Source organism: Xyrauchen texanus, chromosome 23, assembly GCF_025860055.1.
Source record: "Xyrauchen texanus isolate HMW12.3.18 chromosome 23, RBS_HiC_50CHRs, whole genome shotgun sequence".
Taxonomy (NCBI): domain Eukaryota; kingdom Metazoa; phylum Chordata; class Actinopteri; order Cypriniformes; family Catostomidae; genus Xyrauchen; species Xyrauchen texanus.
The window spans coordinates 4,948,446-4,972,146 of NC_068298.1; the positions used below are offsets into that span (position 1 = coordinate 4,948,446).

General features: G+C 37.6%; 1 protein-coding gene and 1 pseudogene across 1 annotated transcript; one reads left to right on the forward strand and one right to left on the reverse strand.

The window, feature by feature from the left end:
- Positions 1 to 876: 876 nt before the first annotated feature.
- LOC127663048 (glutamine amidotransferase-like class 1 domain-containing protein 3, mitochondrial) lies at positions 877 to 3,314 on the reverse strand. The gene is made up of 5 exons (XM_052154449.1): positions 3,271 to 3,314; positions 2,671 to 2,791; positions 2,169 to 2,340; positions 1,545 to 1,746; positions 877 to 1,329 (listed from the first exon to the last, which is right to left on the reverse strand). The coding sequence occupies exons 2-5, from the start codon at positions 2,776 to 2,778 to the stop codon at positions 1,137 to 1,139; spliced, it is 675 nt and encodes a 224-aa protein (XP_052010409.1). The 5' UTR covers positions 2,779 to 2,791; positions 3,271 to 3,314; the 3' UTR covers positions 877 to 1,136.
- Positions 3,315 to 3,694: 380 nt separating this feature from the next.
- LOC127663259 (uncharacterized) lies at positions 3,695 to 18,400 on the forward strand (annotated as a pseudogene).
- Positions 18,401 to 23,701: the final 5,301 nt, after the last annotated feature.

The following is a 23,701-nucleotide window of genomic DNA, read 5'->3' on the forward strand; positions in this document are numbered from 1 at the left end:
TTCAAGAGAACAAATGATCATATACTGTATACTATAATGCACCATACACCAGACATAGTCATCAGACGTGTCTTGATCTTGTTGTCTTGAAACCACAAAACTCTGCCTTGATCTGGGTCTTATTGCTCGGTGTCACAGGCCACTGGTTATATCCATTAAAGGTGTTAATTAGCTACTAAGTGGCATGTTATTGTCACCATCCACACCAAGTTGGTTGGGGCATTAAAGCACAACAATGGATGCAATGCTAATTCTTCAAACCATTTTAGAGCTACTCATGAAAAGCTCATTGTTAGAGAGTGTGTGAATATCAATAATTGCATCCCTTGAACATTTTCCCCAGTTACATCTAATGCAACTCAATCAATTGCAAGGCTCTCTGGAATACTTGATTGTGATCGATCAATCAACTTTTAAATACCAACTGTATATATCTGAGACCTGTCGATCGATTCAAATTGCTGCTTTGTCCTTACTGGATGAATGAAATCCATTTCATTGCTATTTTCTCTATGATTACAATATATTATTTACTTTTCATATGCACAAGATTAATGTTTATGTTTGATATGCCAACATGTGTTTTATCCCATTTCATGTTTTTAATTTCTCCTCTCACATATCGTTTCAAAGCAGCTTTACAGAAAATCATGCATTAACAGAAAATGAAACTGTAATAGCTATAAAGTCTTACAGTCATCATTGTGTATTATGATTAAATATGATTGTAAATTGTCTCTAAAAATAAATAATTAAATAATAAATGTATTTAGCATCCTAGTGAGAACAACAATAAAAACGTATCAGAATTATTGGCGAAAGACCAAACATTATATCAAAAGCCCTGTGATATGAATAATAATTATTGACTTAAAATGAAATCAAGAACAAGGAAGGGTTTTTAGAAACTCTGGAATCTTTACTGGTATAATATCACAAAAACAAACATTGACAGTCAGTGCAGAAGTCCCGCAAAAGGTTATTCTATTAAATAATTGACATTAATGTTCCTTTAGTGAACATGAACTGGTCTCACCAGTTTTGCGAGATATAAATTGTGACACATATTTAACCTTGATGGGTTAAAAGACTGGAATATATAAACATATTTAATTTAGACAGTTGAAATGACAAAGTTAGGCTAGTTTGAGAACTTCTTTGACCATGACACCCACACCATCAAAGACCTCATGGACGGGAGCGTTGCACATGAATGCGCTGGTAGTCACCAATTTGTTCTTCTTATCAACATGCACCTCGCCAACATTCTTATTCAAGTGCTTGCACCCCAGTTCTGCCATGGATTTTGCAACCTGAGCATACGGCCACCTGCAGTCGCAACAAAGAGAGTATTATTAGTGTTAATTAGTCATGCATCTAATAAGGTAACTTCATCAGGGCTCCCTTTTAATAACTCTACGGCCTAAACCTTAATTTCTCTTATGAGAAACGGTGGCCTTACCATTTTAAACATTCTTTCCATGACTTCATGGAATGACTCTAAAATTGTAACTTGTAAAAACAGGTAATATCGATTTTCTTACATCTCACACTCCTTGTCATGGCCCACGGTGAGCTCACATCCTGGAATAGCTTTAGCTGCGAGTACAGGGGCGATACAGCACATGCCCATGGGCTTTCCTGCTTGATGGAAACCTTTGATGACCTTCTCCACCTGGGGTTTGATTGAATACTCCTTGCCTTTGGTAGCCCAATCACTCAGGTTTTTAGCCACGCCAAACCCACCTGTATGGTCCATTGTGAGTTAAATCTTTATTAATAAAGCAGTTGCATTTCAAATATTTCACAAAGAACCTCCATATTTTACTTGCATATTGATTCGAAATTTACTGGATTTTTAAAATTAAGAAAATGTGTGCGGTGCTTGCTTGTGCAGATCTTGATGCCATGATGCTAGGGTGATGTAGGTGGCTTCTTGGGCTTTTTAATGTGATTGCAAAGGTGTTCTGGGTGGTTTCTAGGGTGTTGCAAGGAGGTAGCTAGTGTGTTCTAATAGTCACAAAGGATTTGCTAGGTGTTTTCTATGGTCTTCTGGGGGGTTGCTTACAGGCCCAAGTCAAAACCAGTCCCTATGATATTCTGGTCTATATATTCTACAGGAATCTTTTACTAGTGCAATATTATGATACTAGAGAAGTTTCGATTACCTGGAATGATGAGCGCATCAAAAGCAGAGACATCTAGTTTGTCCAGATCAGTGACGTCTCCACGGGCGATACGGGCGCTCTCCTGCAATGCATTCCTCTTTTCCGTCACAGGTTTACCCTCACAATGGTTCACCACGTGCATCATCTCACTGTCAGGTGCAAACATTGAAACCTATAATGCAAAGTGAGCTCCATTAAAGTCAAGTCTCAATGATGCAAAGCACTATGCTAATGCTTATTACAGTCTATTTGCATCACCCAGCTTCATGCAACAATATATATTAAATAGAAGAACTATTGCACATTTATTGTATTCCAAAATAAAAGTATCTGCAGACATTCATTATATTTCACTGCTATCAAGTAATGCATAAAAATGGATCCAGAACATTTGTAAAGTCAAGTTGTAATTACTTCAAATGGCGCATCAACATATTACAGGCGTATTGCTTAAATTACACAAAACCCTGGTGTGCATGTGTGTGTGTTAATATGGCATCACCTTGGCACCTGCCCGACTCAGGTGTACCATTACAGCTGATGCCTCATGGACTTCTGTGCCATCATACACGCCACACCCAGAGAGGATCACTGCCACACTCTTTGCCATCTTATTTAGTACACTAAACACAAACATTTTAATATTAAACAGTGAGGAATGACATGCTTTGCTCTAATTCTGACTGTTTACATTACTAGATTAATTTGAAGAATATATGTGAAAGTTAATATATCTAGAGTAAACAACAGGTGACAACTACACACACACCTACAGAATTAAATATTAACATATGACTAGCATCCTCCAGAGAGTTTTACTCAGGCAAGACACAGTTGCTACAGTTGCTATAGTCAACAAGTCCCATTGAACAGAGTATTTGCAAAATGTTCCTTGACAAGTTCAACATCTAAGTTATAAATCATTGTGGGAAAATTCATTACTACACCCTGTTAAACTGCTCATCCTCAGTAAAAGTCTTTCATCCAAATATATTTGCATTCTGAGTTCAAACATGATACGATGTTTCAGTGTGTTAAAATATCTGTAACCGAAGAAATGTATAACATCTATCATTGTAGTTAAATGTAATGCAGTACCTACCTTGAGGAGTTAGCTTTACAGTGAAGTGCACAACCTCTTCTTGAATGAATGGCTCACTTAACAAAAGGGACGTCTTATATTCTAAGGTTAAGGTCCCTCCCATGAAGGCGTGTAAAACTGTGCATTACACAACCTCCCTGTGAGAGCTGCCTTGAAGGAAAAGAAGAAACGATTATCTCTGTTTACACATGCAGATGCTTAGTCATGCTTACAGCACACATTCATTCATTCGTTCACCTCACCAGTGTTTATATTAATGCAATACCCACAGCACTGTAATAACTAAAGATGTACTATTTGTTAATTAAGTAAATTGGGGAAATAAAAATATCATGCATGTAGGGGAGACCGGAGCTAGTTGTCACAAAGGCAATATGTCTCAGTAACTGTAAGGTTTTAAATAGAAATGGGTCCAAATGCACAAATGGGTGATTTCTCTAGCAGTGTTTTGTATGTTGCTTTGTTATAAACACAGTTCAAAAGTGTATTAAATTAGGATACATTTTTTACAGTTTAAAATTAGCTGGAAATCTATGATGTCACATAATACATGGGGGGTGGGGGGGTTACCTTAAAAAAAAAGTATTTATTTTATTTATTTAAAAAGGGTATTCTTCTCAAATCAATTTCAATAAATATCAGGTTATAATTGTGACAACTTAAACATACAGTGTGATAACCACTGATATATATATATATATATATATATATATATATATATATATATATATATATATATATATATATATATTAGGGCTGTCAATTGATTAAACATTTTAATCAAATTAATTACATGGTTTATTAATTAATCGCGATTAATCGCAGATACAAATATTTGCTGAGAAAGGCCCTCATATAACAATAATATAATGATTATACATATTTATATCAATATATAATTATACATAGTTATCTTTAAATATTTAAAAATTATATATATATATATATATATATATATATATATATATATATATATATATATATATATATATATATATATATATATCTATTTTGCAAAGATAGTGCAAAACTGTTACCGAATCACAAAGCTAATGATGTTGTCGCAATTGGAATAGTCATGAATTCATTGTCGGCTAGTGTGCTAGCCTGTCCTTTGCTTGGTGGAGTCCCTAGACTTTTCTCTGGCCATGTCCCATGATTGTGGAACGCAGGCTCTTTCCAGTTGGTCATTTGTGTTAGGAGTTACAGAGCGATAGACACTCTGGTGGCCACTTTTTATGGTTTCACTTCTATTTCACGGTTCACCGAAGGTTCTACTGCCCTAGCTGTGGACCTGACAAGTACCCTATTCCCCAATGCATTTTCCAGTTGTATTGTCTTTGATGTTTTCCATTCTAGTTTTGTTTAGCTCCCAAGGAGGATTTGTGAACTCCATCTACCAATTGTTCATTGTGGCGTACTGTATAGCCATTACAGCCATACCCTGAAGCTTCTCTCAGAGGGGAATGCAAGGTGCACAGGCCTCTATTTTTGTTACTTCTGGCTTTGTGCTTTTTTTACCCTTTATAACTTGGTTTCCCCAAAGAAAAACCAACAGATACGGGTATAGTTAAGAACCTGGTGGCTCGCAGTAATAAATTCGTCCTCCAAACCTGTGACAAAGATGTACACGCTCCCTATCTGGGCTTTTTATTATATGCAGATGCTAAAGTCTTAGGCAACGGCTGCAGCATCCAGGCTGCTTTTTCAATAACATCATCTGTGATCTGTCACTAGTAGAAACCCACTGGCAATTCTGATTGTACCCTGTGCTGTGGTGTCAGGTGGTGTGTTGCACTTGTTATTTGGTTCTGTTGCGTTTGCCAGTGGCAAGACCCTGGAGACCAACACTTTCATCCTTTATGGTACCATGTGGACAGTGTGGGGACAGACACACTTTGCTGGCCTCTATGGTGACGTCTGTGGCCTGCACATAGCTGTGGGAATCATCAGCTTCAAGCTTTTTAATGTTTTGGTGACAGTTGGCACTCTTTTTCTCAACAAGGCTTGGTTAATTTATGCCTTCACGTTCCAGCTCATCTTCATTAGCTTCTTACTGGATGCGGTTGGCATGTTGCCCTGCGGTTATGATATTGGTTTAACCATTATCTTTGGGTGAGTTTTTTTTATCTTGGCCAACATTTTCAACTGCACCTTTAAAAGCCCACAAATTCCATTTTGAAATCCTCTGATCAAGCTGAGGGGCTTTGAAGTGGGGCAAAGACAGCTGCCTGCACCTTTCGGCCAGGAAATCCTCATCCGATCAGCAGATTGCAGGTGAGTAGCAAAACCTAAAAGGATAGTTATGAACTATGTATTTAAGGTACAGTATATATTGGCAAATATATTTGCATATATAGGGAATGTGTATGTATAATGTCTTCACAGACACAGACACGGTCCGTGTACTTGTCGCAGCTTGCAATCATCCAGAGGCTGTTGAAAAGCATATAGGTCAGAAATATCCCTGTTTGATATTTTAAAAGTCCAAAACTTAAGCCCTTTTAACACTGACAGCGATAAAGTGATTAGAAGTCATTCATTTTCATAGAGAGTTGCCTATTTCTGGTGACACGAGCATGAGCGACCGATTTTTTTAAAGCAACTCAGTCTCAAATTCAAAAGCCACATCCACAATAATCAATTTTCATTTGAAATCTCTAACACTAAATGTTTGAAAATACATTCATTTCGCTAAGTTTACTTCTCTCATCCACACGAGAATGCTGTTTCCTCCACCGACACTCCATTTTTAGATTAGGAAATGCTGTTATATTGGGGATGAAGTTGTAACAGATACTCAGACTTGATGGTAGTGTTAAACCCGGAGGTGTATTTTATTGAGGGATATAGGGGAGCTGGTAAACCTGAGTGCAGTGCAATGGAGAGGAGATCACGGGAACTTGACAATGGAGCGATGAAGTGAGGAGCTTGAACACGCTGGAGCGTTGGAGAGGAGAACTTCGAAGAACGTTGCTGGGACGTCGGAGCTCGGGATGAAGACCAAGAAACATCTAGAGGAGGAAGCATGTAAGTGAGTCTGTGATCAACGTGGAGACCAGACAAAGAGTGACAGGAGAGTAGAGCTTATATGATGTGAAGCTGATTGATGTGGGAATGAGTTTCAGGTGCAGGTGATTAGTATTCGGGAGAGAGAGATCGTGGAGTGTAAGTGCTGGGAGTGTCAGGAGGAACTGTGACAGAAGTAAACTTAGCGAAATGAATTCTTTTTCAAACATTTAGTGTAGACGTGGCCAAAATAGAATAAATGTTATTCACAAAAAATCTTAAGGCTAAAAGTAGCTCCTAACGCAAAAATTTAGGGGCAACTGTTAAAAATTAGGGGCATGTCACTCCTAATTGTAGGACTCATCTAAGAGTAATTCATGAAGCATTTTAATGCTAAAAGTAGCTACTAAACCAAAGGCAGCTTAGGCAGACTTCTAACCCTCCTAAGAGTGACTCACAAATGATCCGAAGCATGTCTGCTGTCGTCCATCCACATTAAAAACAAAGTAATAGAATATTATTATGACATATTGTGGGAACCACTGTTATAAACATAATAATATTGTATAAATCGCAGTGTTTTCATGATTGAAAAGTTAGACAGTTGACTCTCCAACTAACCGAAACAACCCAATTACAAAGAAGATAAATTGACAACTTTGCGTTCTTTGGACACTGGCAAAGTAAAACTTAAGTGTGGATGAATTGGGAATTTCTGTCACCCGTCTGCAAAATTATAAACACCATGGGACCACACAGCCATCATACCGCTCAGGAAGGAGATGCATTCTGCCTCCTAGAGATGAACGTAGTTTGGTGTGAAAAGTGCAAATCAATCACAGAACAACAGCAAAGGACCTTGTGAAGATGCTGGAGGAAACAGGTAGACGAGTATCTATATCCACAGTAAAACGAGTCATATATCGACATAACCTGAAAGGCTGCTCAGCAAGGAAGAAGCCACTGCTCCAAAACTGCCATAAATAATCCAGACTACAGTTTGCAAGTGTACATGGGGACAAAGATCTTACTTTGTGGAGAAATGTTCTCTGATCTGATGAAACAAAAATTTAACTGTTTGGCTATAATGACAATTTTTATGCTTCGAGGAAAAAGGGTGAGGCTTGCAAGATGAAGAACACCATCCCAACCATGAAATGTGGGGGTTGCATCAAGAAGAAGGAAAATTATGTAGATATATTAAAGCAACATCTCAAGACATCCAGGAATTTGGAGTGGTGGTGGCATAGTGGGCTAAAGCACTAAACTGTTAAGCAAAAGTTTGTCGGTTTGATCCCCACAGCCACCACCATTGTGTCCTTGAGCAAGGCACTTAACTCCAGGTTGCTCTGGGGGGATTGTCCCTGTAATAAGTGCATGTTGTTCTGCTCTGTGTGTGTGTTTCTGGCCTTCCATGTGTGTTCGGTTGACCCCAGATGCAGGCTGCAGTGCACGCGTATTGAGTCAATATATTTAGCAATTGCTGACCGTTTCTCTCTTCCTCTTTATGATGTTCTGCATTTTATGCAGCATACTTATTCCTGTGAGTTGATTAGGTCATACTTGTCCTCTTGAGGTGAACAGGGTCAACCATATGGCATAACGACTGGTGCATCTGTATATGGCCTTGTTCCTGTATTACTCCAGAGTACCCAGTTTCTCCCCCTTGATCATAAGCCTTGTTGTCGCTTTACTATTGGCTGTTAATTGTCATGAAGAATATAAAAGACATGCTTGCTGTAATAAATGTTGAGTAGATTGAATACGGACCAACTGTGTTGTCGTTCTTTCTACTTCCTTCGCGAAGTCTACAGAGACTCAGACTCACGACTGCACCTCACTGGGCATGAACATAGAAAGACAGGACCGGGGAATTGGAGATCGCGACTAGATCCAAAATATTCATATATTGTGAAAAACTGAGTTTAAATGTATTTTGCAACAGTGTATATAAACTTCTGACTTAAACTGTAGGTGATATAGCCTCTATATGTTGTAGTTTGTGACAGGTGTGATGCCTCATTTAGGACTCTTTGTCTGTGCCCAACATAGTATGGCAAGAATAAGATTTTTTTTTTTTTGACAATCTATAAATCCATTTTAAAAACTATCAGCCGAATATCTATCGACTATCAGCAAAATCCGATTAAGTCAACCTCTAGTGTGAACTTCGGTGAGTAGTAAACAAGTGTCCCATTTCGACTATTTCCCATATATTTTACCTTCAAATTTTCACCTGCTAGATTGACTGCCATTTTGAATTTGTAACAAAATTCTATTTGGTTTTTCACTACTCATAAATATTGCACAATCTTCACCAAAGTTGACTTTTGATGATTTTCAGACAAAACTGCACAAGTTGTTTTCCAATGGATTTTTGAGACATGGGCATTTAATGGGCAATTATAGACAGTGCCAACAAATAACAAAGAGCAGATGAAAAAACTGGCCTATAGCAATTCAGAAGCAATTGGCCTATAGGACATTTGATGATGGTTATTAAGTTTGATCATTACATGTTTGCTCCACTAAACCATAAATGTCATAATTACAGCTACGCTCCATAAAGCAGATCTTGATTTATAACTTTTGGAATTTCTTCCTTCACCATTAGATAAAATGATGTGATTTCTCAGCACTGAAGCAGAAAAAAAGAAATGTAATGTAACGTAACAACAAATGAAAGCTAATATTATCATTAAATTCATCCAAAGTGATTGCGTAATAAAGTGGATATGTCATTCATTTATAGTATACAGCTATTGTCTTGTCATATGACTTTTGGAATTACTTCATTGTTACTAAGTAAAAGGAAGTAGATCATATTTCAAATAATTGACAACTGATCAGAGAAATGATAGACAAGACTAAGAACAAAAGAAAAAGATTGTTTTCAAAAATCTACTGTTGTCATTAAAATGCAATCTTGAGTAATATATATATATATATATTGCTATATATATAGCAATAACCAATCATTTTCAGTGTCTGTTGCATTGTTATTCTTAACTTTATAAGAGAGGAAATCATGCCCTAAATAAAATGGCTTCCATCAACAATGCAGAATGATGGCTATGCAGTGAATATGTCATCTTTATTTGCTCCATTGTTTAAACATGACACATAATCCTTTCAGATAAGGTAGATAAGGCAGGTCTTGTTTTGTTTTATGACTTCTGGAATCACTTCCTTCCCTGAAATGAAACTAAATAATTTATGTTACATTACAGATGAAAGCTGATATTACAATTATTTTTGTCCAAAGTCATTGAATAAAACGTGGACATTCACATGTTTTTGGCAATAAAGGACTAATAAATTAAAAGAAAGCAGATTTTGAGCAATTGGAGGTGATTCTACCGTATTTACTGTAGCTATGTATCACTAAATGTGTAACTGAGTCATTTAACACAAACAAGTGAATCTCGATTTTTTAATTCCAAAGAAAGTCTGTGTAAATCTTAATAAAACTATTTTCATTAAATATTTGAAACATACTCTAAGATAAGTCATATCAAGCAGATATTGTTTTGTTTAACATATTTTGGGTAGAGCTCCTTTATTGTTGGCAGGGCTGCTCAACCCATTTGGTGACATAGGCAAGTGCCTAGTGTGACTTTGCTTCGGGGGTGCCAATCTACTAAGTGTTCAATCTGTGTCAAATAAAATGCATCCTGTTAGTTCTGATGACGTGTTGTGGCGCCCCCCACAAAATAAATAGACTGTGTACTAAATGCCTTACAACCAGTAGTATGGATAGTATGCTATTGTGAATCAAAGTGATGCCTGATGCGTGAATTAATTTGTCTATTGAGTCGGTGGGGCGGCCGCAAAACGTGCCGAATGGGCACTAAGCAAAAACGAGCCGCCGCATTATGCAGAACGGATCACAAATTGGCGCCGCAATGTGCAGAAAAGGACAGCAAACACTCCCCCCCTGCTCAACAACTATTGGGTCAACCCACTCCCCTCAACAGTTGGGCCAGTTGCCGATTTCTCTTCCCAGCCCAGCCCTGACTACAGGTAAAAATACTTTTAAAAGTATACTTGTAATTTAAAAGTTTATCAAAACACTTAAATTACATAAAAGCGCTTAAAAGTACCAAAACCAACCCAATACCATGTTTTTGGACATGTCCTTTGGGGTAGACTTCCATATAAATACTATGATATAGGCCTATTGTATATAATAAAAGTACCAAGGTTTTAAATGATCTGCACTTATATAGCGCTTTTTTTTGCTGTAGAGGTTACCAAAGCACTTTACACTGTGTCCCAATCATCCATTCACACACACATACACCAGTGGCAGCAGAGCTGCCATGCATGGCGCTAGCCTGCCATTGGCAGCAACTTGGGGTTCAGTGTCTTGCCCGAGGACACTTTGGCATGTGGTGCCGAATGAGCCAGGAATCAAACCACCAACCCAGCGATTGCCAGCCAACCCCCTCTACCACCTGAGCCACAGCATCTTTAATGCTACACAATATACTGTATATAGTCTAAGAAAATTTTCAAATTATGCTCCTAAAATCACCAGAAATTTATGCTTTGGTGCTGTTTTTGCAAAATGAATGAATAAAATAAATAATTTTAAACCCTCCTGAAAAATCTTAGAACAATAGATCATGTACTTGCGTACAGTGTGCCTTCTTTATTTTATTTTTTTACATCTTAGACCACTTGACTTGGTTTATGTGCACTTTACATTAAAGTTATCCCTATATTTAGTGATACCCATTTATGGTGCCTACTTAAGAAGCCATTTCTTCCCAACATTGCTATAATTAATGTTTTGCTAGTTGGGTTTATACACATTAGGATGTATTTTGTGTCAATTTGTTTATTGTGTAAAAAGTAATAGATAGCTCTCTAATCATTTTAGGGGGGGTTCTCACCTAGGGTGTCAAATGGAGTAGGACTGGCCCTGATTGTTGGTAAGATGTTATTTAACTTATATACAAGGATATGTACGTATGTATATTGTCTGTGATTGTATTAGCACCTTGGCAATATCAGTCCAAAGCTAAAACAGGAATTTGAATTAAATACTACATTCCTGAGGCTTTTGTTTGTATACTGTATTTCAGTGTCAATGAGGAAATATTCTTTGCACATTTTTCACAAGTTTCGCTCTGTTCCTGGTTTGGTGCTTTTGAATTCTCAATCAGCTTTGGGCCGATAAGGAACTGTCATGCAACTGGTCAGTTCTGAAGACTAAAAGTTAAGTTAACTATAGATAAACAGTTAACAGTGGGATTTTTCCAAATTTCCTCATTTACTGAGCAAAAGTAATTGATACTCAGGTCCATTTGGACTTACTGCAGGTTGATCCTTAAGGAAGTACAAGAGAGATTTTTTTTAGTTATACATTAAATGGACTCTGAGTCATCAAAGACTAATTGTTTCCTTAGAGTAAGTAACCAAGACAGAAAAGAGATTCTTTCCAGGAAATCTCAATGAAAATATGACGGTAATGTGTTGGGCTTTTGTGTGGTTGTTTGAGGAGGAAACCCAAACTTCATGACCTGCCCTGTCAGTTTATTTACCTGTCTGTCTATGATGAGAAAAACCTGTCTCATGAATTCTTAGTCTGTCTCATGATGTTCCCCGAACATCCTGTTTATAGTTACATGAATGCAATAGAATGGTGCAGGGAGAAAGGTTCACCACTGCCATGTCCTAATTTTCCACCCTACAAGAAAATTGTATACTGCTTTACAATACAAGCATGCTGTCAATAGAGCAGATGGGCAACATTGTTTGCCCATCTATTGGCCTGGGTTCCGGTATTTGTCCCATTAATTTTCACCATAGGCATTTCAGAAAATTCTTCAATAAAGAGTTATGAAGAACCAAACTTACATTACAAAATTTGAGTTTACATACATATATTATACAGTATATATATTATATATTGGTTATTTGGTTGATGAAGTCTTTTGTTGGCAATTAACTGATAGTCTATGTATTCCGTTTTAAGACTGCAGTCCATCAGTAGTAAAGGTGACGCAGGCAGAGAGCAGTGCATCGTAGTTCAAATGGCAGGTCATTTCGGTGAGGTTCGGTGATGTCCATCCTAAGTCCAAGGTTCAGGCAGTGGCACATGAAGTATCCCATGTCTTACGGTTGGAGTTGGCATCAGTTCATTCTCTGAAGTCCATCGTAGTAGACTGAAGAGATGTCTGGCTGGCACAGACTGCCGTTAGTTGTCATCACTCAGCGACACGTAGCAATGGAGTTTGAAATCAAGCAGGAACGGAGTTCAATCTGGCATTGGAATCCCGAGGTTGAGACAGGGAAACAAATAGAATAATATTAGCGTATATGTTATAAAATATGATAAGTGTTTCCGTTTCCAACGGACATAATTAAAGCTGAGAGTTGATGGTTAAATTAGGTGTATACCTGACTGAATAGATGAGTCTTTAGTCTAGACTTAAACTGAGTGTGTCTGAGTCCCGAACAGTGTTAGGAAGACTATTCCATAGTTTATGCACTTTAAAGTAACATGAACTAACAATAAACCATTGCAATTTTATTCACTAAATTGAACAAAGATGAATTAATTCTGTATTAAAATATATTATTCATTGTTAGTTCATTGTTAGGAACCTTTTTGTAAAGTGTTACCATTTTATTTATTGTCAATTTATTTGTTCAATTTAATGTTGCCGCTATTTGTTCAATGTTATCCTAATTGAGTCGTTGTTGTTGTGCCAGATCAATTCTGTAAAATGTAGAGCATATTTATTGTAAAATGAAAAATCAAAATGAAAATAACATTAAAACCTTTTCTTCCTTTAATAGCTTCAATGTTAGTTGCTACTTATTTTGATTGATTGATTGATTGATTGATTGATTGGTTAATTGGTTGGTTGGTTGGTTGGTTGATTGGTTGGTTGATTGGTTTGTTGATTGATTGATTGATTGATTGGTTGATTGATTGATTGATTGGTTGGTTGGTTGATTGGTTTGTTGATTGATTGATTGATTGATTGGTTGGTTGGTTGATTGGTTGTTTGGATGATTGGTTGATTGGTTGGTTGATTGGTTGGTTGGTTGATTGGTTGGTTGGTCGGTTGGTTGATTGGTCGGTTGGTTGGTTGGTTGATTGATTGATTGATTGATTGGTTGATTGGTTGGTTGATTGGTTGGTTGGTTGGTTGATTGGTTGGTTGGTTGATTGGTTGGTTGGTTGATTGGTTGGTTGGTTGGTTGGTTGGTTGATTGGTTGGTTGGTTGGTTGGTTGGTTGGTTGGTTGATTGATTGATTGATTGATTGATTGGTTGATTGGTTGGTTGATTGGTTGGTTGGTTGATTGGTTGATTGGTTGGTTGGTTTGGTTGGATTTGGTTGGTTGGTTTGGTTTGGTTGGTTGGTTGGATTTGGTTTGGTTGGTTGATTGATTGGTTGGTTGGTTGGTTGGTTGGTTGGTTGGTTGATTGGTTGGTTGATTGGTTGGTTGATTGGTTGATTGTTTGATTATTCATCTCATATCTAATCTCGGCTCTGGACTCCACGTGTGTCAGGACTGCCACTGAGTTTTATGCACTAAATTAAAAAGAAGAGTCTCTAATTTCTAGTGATACAATCATTTAAAATTAAACAGTATAATCATGTTTCTCCAAATTGTTGCCAAGATATAATCATTTAAATATTAGCTGAGACTTGTTCCGTAAATAATTTTGTTGTTTTTTTTTTTACTTCAGTGCATAAAACTCAAAGTGTGTTTTCTGGGTCAAATAGTAGTAGTTTGCATATTATACCTTTAAAACTTCCAAGCTCAAGGGAAGTCTGTCTTGAAAGGTTTATACATTATTGTTAAAAATCTATTTTCTATAGGAAAAATGAAAGGGATTCTTTTCTTCCGGAACCTCTGTTGTTCTCCACTGGCACTAAGCCAGCAACTTTCCTTACACAATTCAATTTATGATACATTGTTGTTTTCAAGGAGAAGCAGTCACACATGCATTCTGTAACTCAAGCTTTGCCTGCCTTCACACTGAGCAGCTAAGTACTGTAACCATAGAAGTCTCTAGACTGCAGGGTGGCTGTAGTACTACGGGATAATTAATCTGGTTGAAAATGGCATACGTTGGGGTAGAATATCACACACAATGCTTTAAAAAGGTTTGAACAGTGCACAATTCTCAGGGCCAGCAAAGCTTTCTCTGCTGGCCAAACATGCCAAATAAATCATTTTTTTCTCCTTTCATTCTCAATCACCTTTTTGACTATGTATATTTGACAACTTTGGAGTGGTGGTGACATAGTGGCTAAAGCACAGGGCTGTTAATCAGAAGGTTGCTGGTTCGAACCCCACGGCCACCACCATTGTGTCCTTGAGAAAGGCACTTAACTCCAGGTTGTTCCTGGGGGATTGTCCCTGTAATAATTGCACTGTAAGTCGCTTTGGATAAAAGCATCTGCCAAAATGCATAAATGTAAACGTAACTTTTTCACAAATCACATGCCTGAAGCCAAGCTTGTTAGCTGAAGCAGCACGTGAGTTTGAGCTCAACCCCCTCAGGCCTTCAGAATTTCCCACAGAATCCCTCAACATTGCAAATACAAAATGTATTTGTTCTTGGAGAGTGTGATCTTTAGGATATGATTTTCACTTCAAATAAATTGCTAAGTGCTTTCTGCCTTGTTATAGAAACATCAGGAATTTTCTAAGTGTAAATTCGGCTGCTGGAGCATTCAGTGTCGGATCAAGTTTTGAAAAGTAGTGTTGCGTTCCATTACACCTCGGAAAGTCGGATTTTACAAATTCCTAATTGGAAAAGTGCAATGAAATGCATCTTGAAGTCAAAATTACAACTTGTAGGCTCGTGCAGAAATTATCAACTCCAATTTTGCCGAGATGCAGGGGCATGATGTCACACAAACATGTCGACACACAGGGAGATATACAAAGTAAGTGATAAACATTCACTTTATTATGTAATATCGCTAAATTAGTTTGCATGATAAATTGCATGATATTAAAGCTTGTTTAACAAACGCCTGCAGAAACAGATGTATAAAACATTATAACCTCTTTTGTTAATCATACACCTAAAGCACAAATGCTAGCGCTGCAGCAATGTTTATCAGTTGGGTTGCTAGCAGACATAGCGCTGCAGCATTGTTTATCAGTTGGGTTGCTAGCAGACATATCGCTGCAGCATTGTTTATCAGTTGGGTTGCTAGCAGACATAGCGCTGCAGCATTGTTTATCAGTTGGGTTGCTAGCAGACATAGCGCTGCAGCATTGTTTATCAGTTGGGTTGCTAGGAGACAGAGCTGCAGCATTGTTTATCAGCTGGGTTGCTAGGAGACATCTCTGATGAGAGTCAAAACCCTACTAAAGGAGTGGTGCAGTTTTGTTACACGTCATCTTCGGAATATCTGGGAATGGAATGCATTTATGGTCGGAGATATCAAGTAGGAATATCCCACATCCAACTTGAATGGAATGCAGCATAACCGTGTACCTTGATGAAACTAAATGTATTGCAGGCCACATTTAAATCACAAACATTATTAGATAGATTTTTCCAGGTATTATAGAAAGAATATGATTTTTGTATGTCTGTTCGGGAGACGTTCATTTCACAAATTTAACAAAGTTAAATTAGGCTTTCTTGAGCATTAAGTGTTGTTTCAAGTTCTGGCTTTCTTCAAGTTTCTATGTTTTCTTAATGGCATGAATCACACTGAAGGCCTAGACTTTAAATGCACAGCCTGCCACTGGGTTTGGATGACTTAAAGATATAACAACAGTACATTTTCATTGGAAATCCCACAGGTGACCCGTAGCCTTTCTAACAATGACAGTTACGGTGAAGAAATTGCAGTAAAAAAGCTAGAAAGCCATTAATAGCAACCAATTATGTTGCACATAAGTACAGCTATATCTAGCAAATGTGTCTATTACATATAATAGTTTTATTATAGCAAAACATCTATAATAACATGTACATGTAACATGTACCTTGGTATATGAATATGGTAATCATACGGTATATATCAACGTACATTTACCATCTGATACCATGACAATATAGGAGTTACTATGTTTTACAACATTTGGAATGATGAAGCAAAAAAGGTGAAAGGAAAAAAACGAATTACTGTTTTTGATATACAAATTTTCTGTAAGGTGTAAATGTTCAGTCATTCCATTTACAGAAACGTTTGATGCTTGACGAAATTTGATACATCATATTTTTAGACAGGTTAAAAATAGTAGAGATTGCATTTCTCAGGAATCTTCCTTATTACAGTCCGGGTGCATTGCGATTAATTGCGTTTAATTTTTTTAATGCGTTATTTTTAATAAAATGAATCACACTGAATTAACGTGATAAATTGACAGCCCTAATATTAACATATGGACAGCTTCTAAAATGTAAATCCTTTACTTACAGCATGTATAGCTTTAGAAACATAAACATAATTATGAAGACTCTGATTGGGTTCATGGAAGACTGAGTTCATGAATGTATTGATTGATTTGATTGCATTTATAATAAATGCAATTATAATTGAATGCCATTAAATTTAAGGTATTTATCTCATTTGATATTAATACTTAGTCATTTTCTTTGTGACAACACAAACACAGATCAGTATGAGTGACACTCACGGTACAGTTACAACAACATTGTGTTTAATAATGCATTTCACTTGTGCCAAACTTCATCAGCTTTAATAAAAATGTAATTCTGCCATACAAAACAAAACTAAAAAGCAAAATACATTTTATAAGTAACGCTACTTTTAAACGATATCTGTTCTAGATACTACAGTGAATGAAGCACATGTCTTTTATATCTAAAAACTGAGAATAATTCAACATATGGCTTGTGTTTACGTAATTATGACCACATTGGCCATCATTAAAGCTAAACAGAAATCGCTATTCCATGCTATTATTCCCTAAGAAAACAGTGCTATAAAGCCTGTTTACATTCCTTAACACTGACATTTCAACTGAAATATATCGTGCTTAAAAGTTAGAACTATTACATTTCTATTTTTTAAAGTAAGTTTGTGTTTTAGAATTAGAATCCACTAAAATGGCAAATAATCCTAATTATCATGGAGTGGTGGTGGCGTAGTGGTCTAACCACATAACTGGTAAACTGGTAATCAGAAGGTCACTGGTTGGATTCCCACAGCCACCACCATTGTGTCCTTGAGTAAGACACTTAACTCCAGGTTGCTCCGGGGGGATTGTCCCTGTAATAAGTGCACTGTAAGTCGCTTTGGATAAAAGCATCTGCCAAATGCATAAATGTAAATGTAAATTATGAACACCTCTAATAGTTACAGAATAGCTAATTGTACATAATTATACATCTGCAAATTGCACCACAATTTATATGTAATCTTCCTATTTTGTATACTTTTGTTTACTGTTGATGTATGTGATTTGAGCATTTGTATATATACCTGTGTATACAGTTTATGCATAATATACAGTATTTTATCATTGAATTCTGTATTTTAATTTAGTAAATGTGTCATTTTATTGCATTTATTCTTATTTGGTTTTACTACAAACAGTATGCATGCTTGTGGAATTTGTATTTTTTTTATTCAGTGACTTTACATAAAAATGTGACCAATAAACTTAACAAACCAATCTTTTATTAGCCAGTAATAAAGTACATTGGAAAAACAATTACACATGAACACATGCAGAATATATTTACAGTTTCCCAGTGCAATACAAAAATACTGTACATACATAGACATATCTTAAAAAGATTAAATATAATTGTCATACTGATTCTATTGCTTGTGTTTCATAAAACAACACTTACATTTAGTTACTATTAAGCAACAAACACATTACAATGTGATACAGTGAAAGAATGCATAAATAGCAATAAATAAAGAGAATGGTTCAGTAACTTCACCAAATTACAATGTGATACCAAACTCTTGGCAAACCCACTGGCAAAATATTGAAGTGCAAATGCACAGCATAGTCATGTATTTATATTCACTTAATATGTTACATGATCATTCTTGTTAACGTGTGCATTTGCTGCTGATGCTATAAAGTAGCCTATTTACTGAGTGCAGTTATTTCAATGTTTTCTCTTCATGTGTGCAGACTAACCGATCCTTCACATAAAATTAAGCACCTACAGATGCTGGAGAAGCAGTTTTTATACCATGTTGTTTTTCACCCGTTCAAAAATCTGCCTCACCTTCAATGCAGGCACACAACCCTCACGTAAAATGCCAATAGTTCCTGAGAAATTAACATATGTGTAATTATTAATATTATAATGGTATAAATACAGTATATCAGTGATATAAAAAAACCTATTTGTAGTATAATTTTACCTTCATCAATTTTCAGGCAGTTCACTACAGTTGAAGCCACCACCTCATTTGATTCCCCGTCACACAAAACTCCTTCAATTTTGTGCCCAAGACGGCTGTTTGAAGAAGGAAAACAATGGGCTGATTATACCTTGTTACCATCATTCAAGGAACTCTGCCAAGATTAAGATGTGTTTCTATTGCAAATTAATTCTTGTTTTAATATAAAATGTCAAGACAAGTGGAGAAAACATCCTCCCTCATAATAAAGTTGGCTTCAGAATAGGTTTCAGTTTAGGATATCGAAAAAACCTTTGATCACAGAACACAGAGTTGTGTGTTTAATATGTTGTTTGGGGTCGTCTGAAGGTAACAGATTATTCACAAACTCTCATTTACTGAATGGTACACACAGGGCTGGACTGGGAAGAGAAATCTGCCTGGGATTTTACACAGCAACTGGCCAAACATTTGAGAGGTGTGTGTGTGTGGGGGGGTGGGGGGGGGGGGGGTGTTGCTGTCCTTTTCTGCATATAGTGGTGCCGTTTTGTGGTCCGTTCTGCATAACGCGGCAGCTCATTTTAGCTTATCGCGGCCCATTCGGCCCATTTCACGGCCGACCCACTGGCCCGCTCTGTTCTCCCGAAGGCCAGTCCACCCCTGATCGGCCCCAAAGTGCGTTGGCCCACGACGAAAATGGCCAGTATGCCAGATTACCAGTCCAGTCCTTGCTACACAACAGTTTTACGTACAGTTTACTACTTCTTGGGGCTTTTATAAATGATAACTTACTTTATGACCATGTCATGGTGGATGCTGTCAGCTTCTCCACTGGGATTGGCTGATGTAATGGCCAAAGGGCCGGTGAATTCACAAAGGTGAGCCGTAACTGTGTGGTCAGGTACTCGAATCATAATGCTGTCTCTAGTCCCAACACGGTCATATGCAGGTCCCACACCTGAGAACAACATGACCGGAGAAAATGACACCTGCTTAAATCAGTGGTTCTCATTGGGTTTTGGTAGACATCAGGGTAAAAACAAAGCTAAAATTATAATATCCAAATAATTAAGATAACAAAATATATAGGCACATCAACATTTTAAATGGAGGAGAATATGCTTCCTATATCTTGTTGATGATGTCAAAGGCTTTGTAACCAATCAAACTCTAAAGTATTTTGAAATAAATTCACCTGTCTGGCAAAGACCATAAAATGAATAAAAAATTTGATTGTACAGACATTTTAAATTAATTCTGAACAATATTAAAAATGTAATTGAAATCTGTTGGGTCGCCAATTGATGTCCAATATAGAAATTGGGTCCTAAAGCAATCCAGTGGAGAACCACTAGCTAAAATCACAGATTAAAACCTGAAAATATTTTATCGGTAACTGCTGTATCTGTTACCAACCCTACCAAGCTTGAAGAGCCATTCCCCCTTTGGAACGATGCAGCTAATGCCTCCTGGGTAGACATTTCTCATGAACTCCCACAGAAGAGGACTGAAAGGAGGTTTCGTGGCCACAAGCTGCTCCACACTTGAGATACAGATGCAAATAGGTTTCTCTGCAGGACGGTCCTACCAGAGAGAATTTATTGGGTCAGTTGACAGATCACAAGCTTTACAACTTTTCAATAGAATATTGCATTGCAGGAATAAAAGCACAAACTTTGATGCTGTAGATCTTCTCGATTGCATTGGGGTTCTTGCAGGAAGCAGCCAAGGCATAGACCGTGTCTGTAGGGATACCACACACTCCGTTGTTTTCCAGCAATTTGGTAATCTTGAGAAGTCCACTGGTTTCCCGGGAATTAGCAGTGACACACGGATGTGTGCTCAAAGATTCCTTTTTCCTCTTGGCCTTAGGGAATCAGATCAACTGGACTAATTTTCTGTATAACTATGAATGTATGACTTAATTAAACTTAATAAAAGTGTTGTTCTCATTGGTAAATCATCTTTTACCTTGATTAAAGAAGGTCCAACTGGTATCAATGTCTTTGAGAAGATACTGTTCACAAGGGATACTAGCATGCCATACAGGCAAATAATGGCAAAAATGGCAAGCATAGCAACTAAAAAAAAAGTTTGAGGAAAATGAAATGTGATTTTTAGATATGATATTTAATTTCAACATAGTCAGGCGTGTTCCTGGATTAAATCCCTGTTGGTCCTGAAACAACCTTCCAATGAATCAATCATATTTTAGGGTTAGGGATAGGGATAGGGATAGGGCTAAGGCTAGGCTAGAGGCAAGGGTTGGGCCTTGAACAACATATATCTAAAGCTATTATTTACTTCTGATTTTAGGGGTAGTTCATTGGTTAAGATAAAGGTTGGGTTTGGGTTAGAGTTAACATTTCTTCTGTTGACAAAAATGTTCCAGGATCAACAAAAGATACAGGAGCATGTCCAACTAGGCAAAATAACAGTCATCAATATTTTAGGTAATAGCATCTTGGTTGAATCCTGAATAAAATATGTAATGGCATGGAAACAAGCACAAGCTGACATGTGAAGATAAATTCTGTACTGTACCTTCCAACTCATAAGGAAGTCTTCCAAAAACAGAGAGAAGAAAACAGACTATGATGACCTCCATAACTGTGGTCAATGCCAACAGAACAAGATTGTCATAGGCAGCTGTAAAGAAGGGAGGACAATTTCTCAAATTACAAGATGAAACTTGAGTTATACTGATTATCTATGGAATGTATTAGTACACACACCTACCAACTAAAATCAAGAGAGCATTGATGACCAAGAAGGCTATTGCCCCAGCTGCAAATCCATTTGCTGACTCAGCAGATATTTGCAACCGATGTCCTGCATAAGAAAAATATCTCATCTTGCAATTCTACCCAACATTAAGTATTTTTTTATTCTATCAATGAAGTATTATACTGTCATACCTGCAAACCTAAACCAGCTCCAAGTAGCCCAAATAGCTACATAAAACGAGGGAATGACAGAGCCGAACCTCTGGCCTCCTTGTACCTGAAGCCGGCTGACGTAGGTCTGGATGATGGCTCCTGGGATGAGTACCCAGGGAACAGTCAGGTCAAAGAATGCCAGTCCAGATTGACCACTGTGAATGGCTGAGAGAGCGGCCACCCCATTGGTGAGATAAAATAAAGCATCAGGGAGCTGTGCACCTTTATCTTCAGGATCATCCAGTTTAGACCTCTTTAGGTAACCAAAACATCTTTGGAGGGATTCAGTGGAGACCGGTTGGGGTCCTATTGGAATCAAGGACTTCTCAGCAATGGTGTTGATGAGCCGTGCAAAGGTGCCATAGAAGGACAGGACAGTGAATAGGGAACAGGTCACTCCAAAAAAGACATAGTATCCATTAATCGGGATCTGGGAGATGGTTGATATGGTCACCAGGACGAAAAATGAATTATGAACCAGCTCAAGAGTGTCTTTGTTGAGACACACGATGCAGAAAATCAAGGCAGCACATAGGAAGAACCAGTTCCCAACCATGGCTTGCCTTACTTGACCAGCCTCAGTCCTGCCAATAGATGCAGACACCACATACTCTTCCCAGGTCTTCACCAACCAAAAAACACAATGCAGGCCATACTTGGTTGCATGGTAGCAGTCTTGACGCAGGTATGCATAATAGCTAGACAGAAGTTGCGCAGCGGAGTTGATAGATATCCAGATGGCAGCTACTTGGATTGATGGGAAGTAGCCAAAGGCATAGAAGGTGAAGATAAATGGTGAGACTGTGTCACAGAAGAATCCCAAGGCCATAGGTTCAGCATACTTGGTGTTTTTCTTCTTCTCTTGGCCCAAGCTTTGGGAGCTGCTAGCATTGGTGGTTCCTAGGAGCAGCACGTTAAAGAGAGGGTTTCCAAAACCTTTCAGCACATATCGTTGAGCTAATCCCTTGATTAGCAGTGCTGATGAGCCGTAAATGGCAAAGAGTAGGATGAGGAGCTCCAGAATGCCAGAAACCACAAGAGCCCACCCTGCCACCAGACCTATAGCCTCGAATATCAGTGTGAGGGTGATGGCTCCAAACACAAAGGGCATGATGTAGTTTACTGTTGCTGAACAGAAGGCCAGTAGAAAGGACAGAAAGATATAAGGTACAAGTCCAGCTATGGCAGATTCTTTGATGTACATTGAAGTGATGGTTTTATTGATAGTATAGTTCATGTTAAGCTCTTGGGATGTGCTATTCATCATCGCTGATTCATTGAAAAAATTTGGACTTTGTTGGTTGGCACCTAGAAAGATTCTTGTGGCCCCATAGCTCCCCCAAAGTGCTGCATACCCTACAAATGACGTGCCACTTAGATGGTTATATTTTCGGAAAGACAGCAAGCCTGCCACAAGCTGACACACTCCGCCAATTAGAATGAGATGAACACCTGCATAAATTAACATGCGATAAAAAGAAAGTAACATATGAGGTATTGTGAGGCCACTCTTGGAACTTGGTCGCTTTGAATAAAAGCATCTGCTAAATTTCTGAATATATCTATCACACTCTGGAACACTCAACTAAATTGAACCAGCAAATAATACACAATGAGAAAGTATTTGAATTATTTGGTAATATTAAAGGTGAAGTGTGTAAGTTCTGCACAACGAATGACCCCCAAATAGAACTGCAAATATAATCACCATTTCAAACATGCTTCCTAAAATCTTCCCCAATCTGCACGAGATGGAAAATCAGATAGCCCTGCCTTAAACCCAAACCCCACCATTGGTTGTGCCAATGTTGCCAATGTTGCCATGTCAGGATGGTCAGGATGTTCAAACAAAGGGAAAAATTTTAATAGTGCCACAGAGCTATAATATTTACACTTTACAAATGGGCTAATTATAGTTGTGTCGGCATATTAAACTGGGATTTAGGAGAAAGTATTTTACCATAAAATAAATATTATTTTACACTCATCAACTTTAACATATAAATGTCAATGGTTCAATAGGTTCAATGTGTATATAGTGTGATAACAGACCTGCTAAAATGTTTTCCACTCCCTCTGCAGGAATGCCGGTCCTGGCACCATGGAAGTTCTGCAGTAGTACAAGAAAAGCACTGATGCCATTGGCCAGGAG

Coding starts and splice junctions, on each gene's coding strand:
- LOC127663048 (XM_052154449.1), bottom strand. CDS start 2,778: ATGGCAAAGAGTGTGGCAGTGATCCTCTCTGGGTGTGGCGTGTATGAT. Junction 1,747..2,168: donor TGATGCGCTCATCATTCCAG/GTAATCGAAACT, acceptor TGGACCATACAG/GTGGGTTTGGCGTGGCTAAA. Junction 1,330..1,544: donor CATGACAAGGAGTGTGAGAT/GTAAGAAAATCG, acceptor TTGCGACTGCAG/GTGGCCGTATGCTCAGGTTG.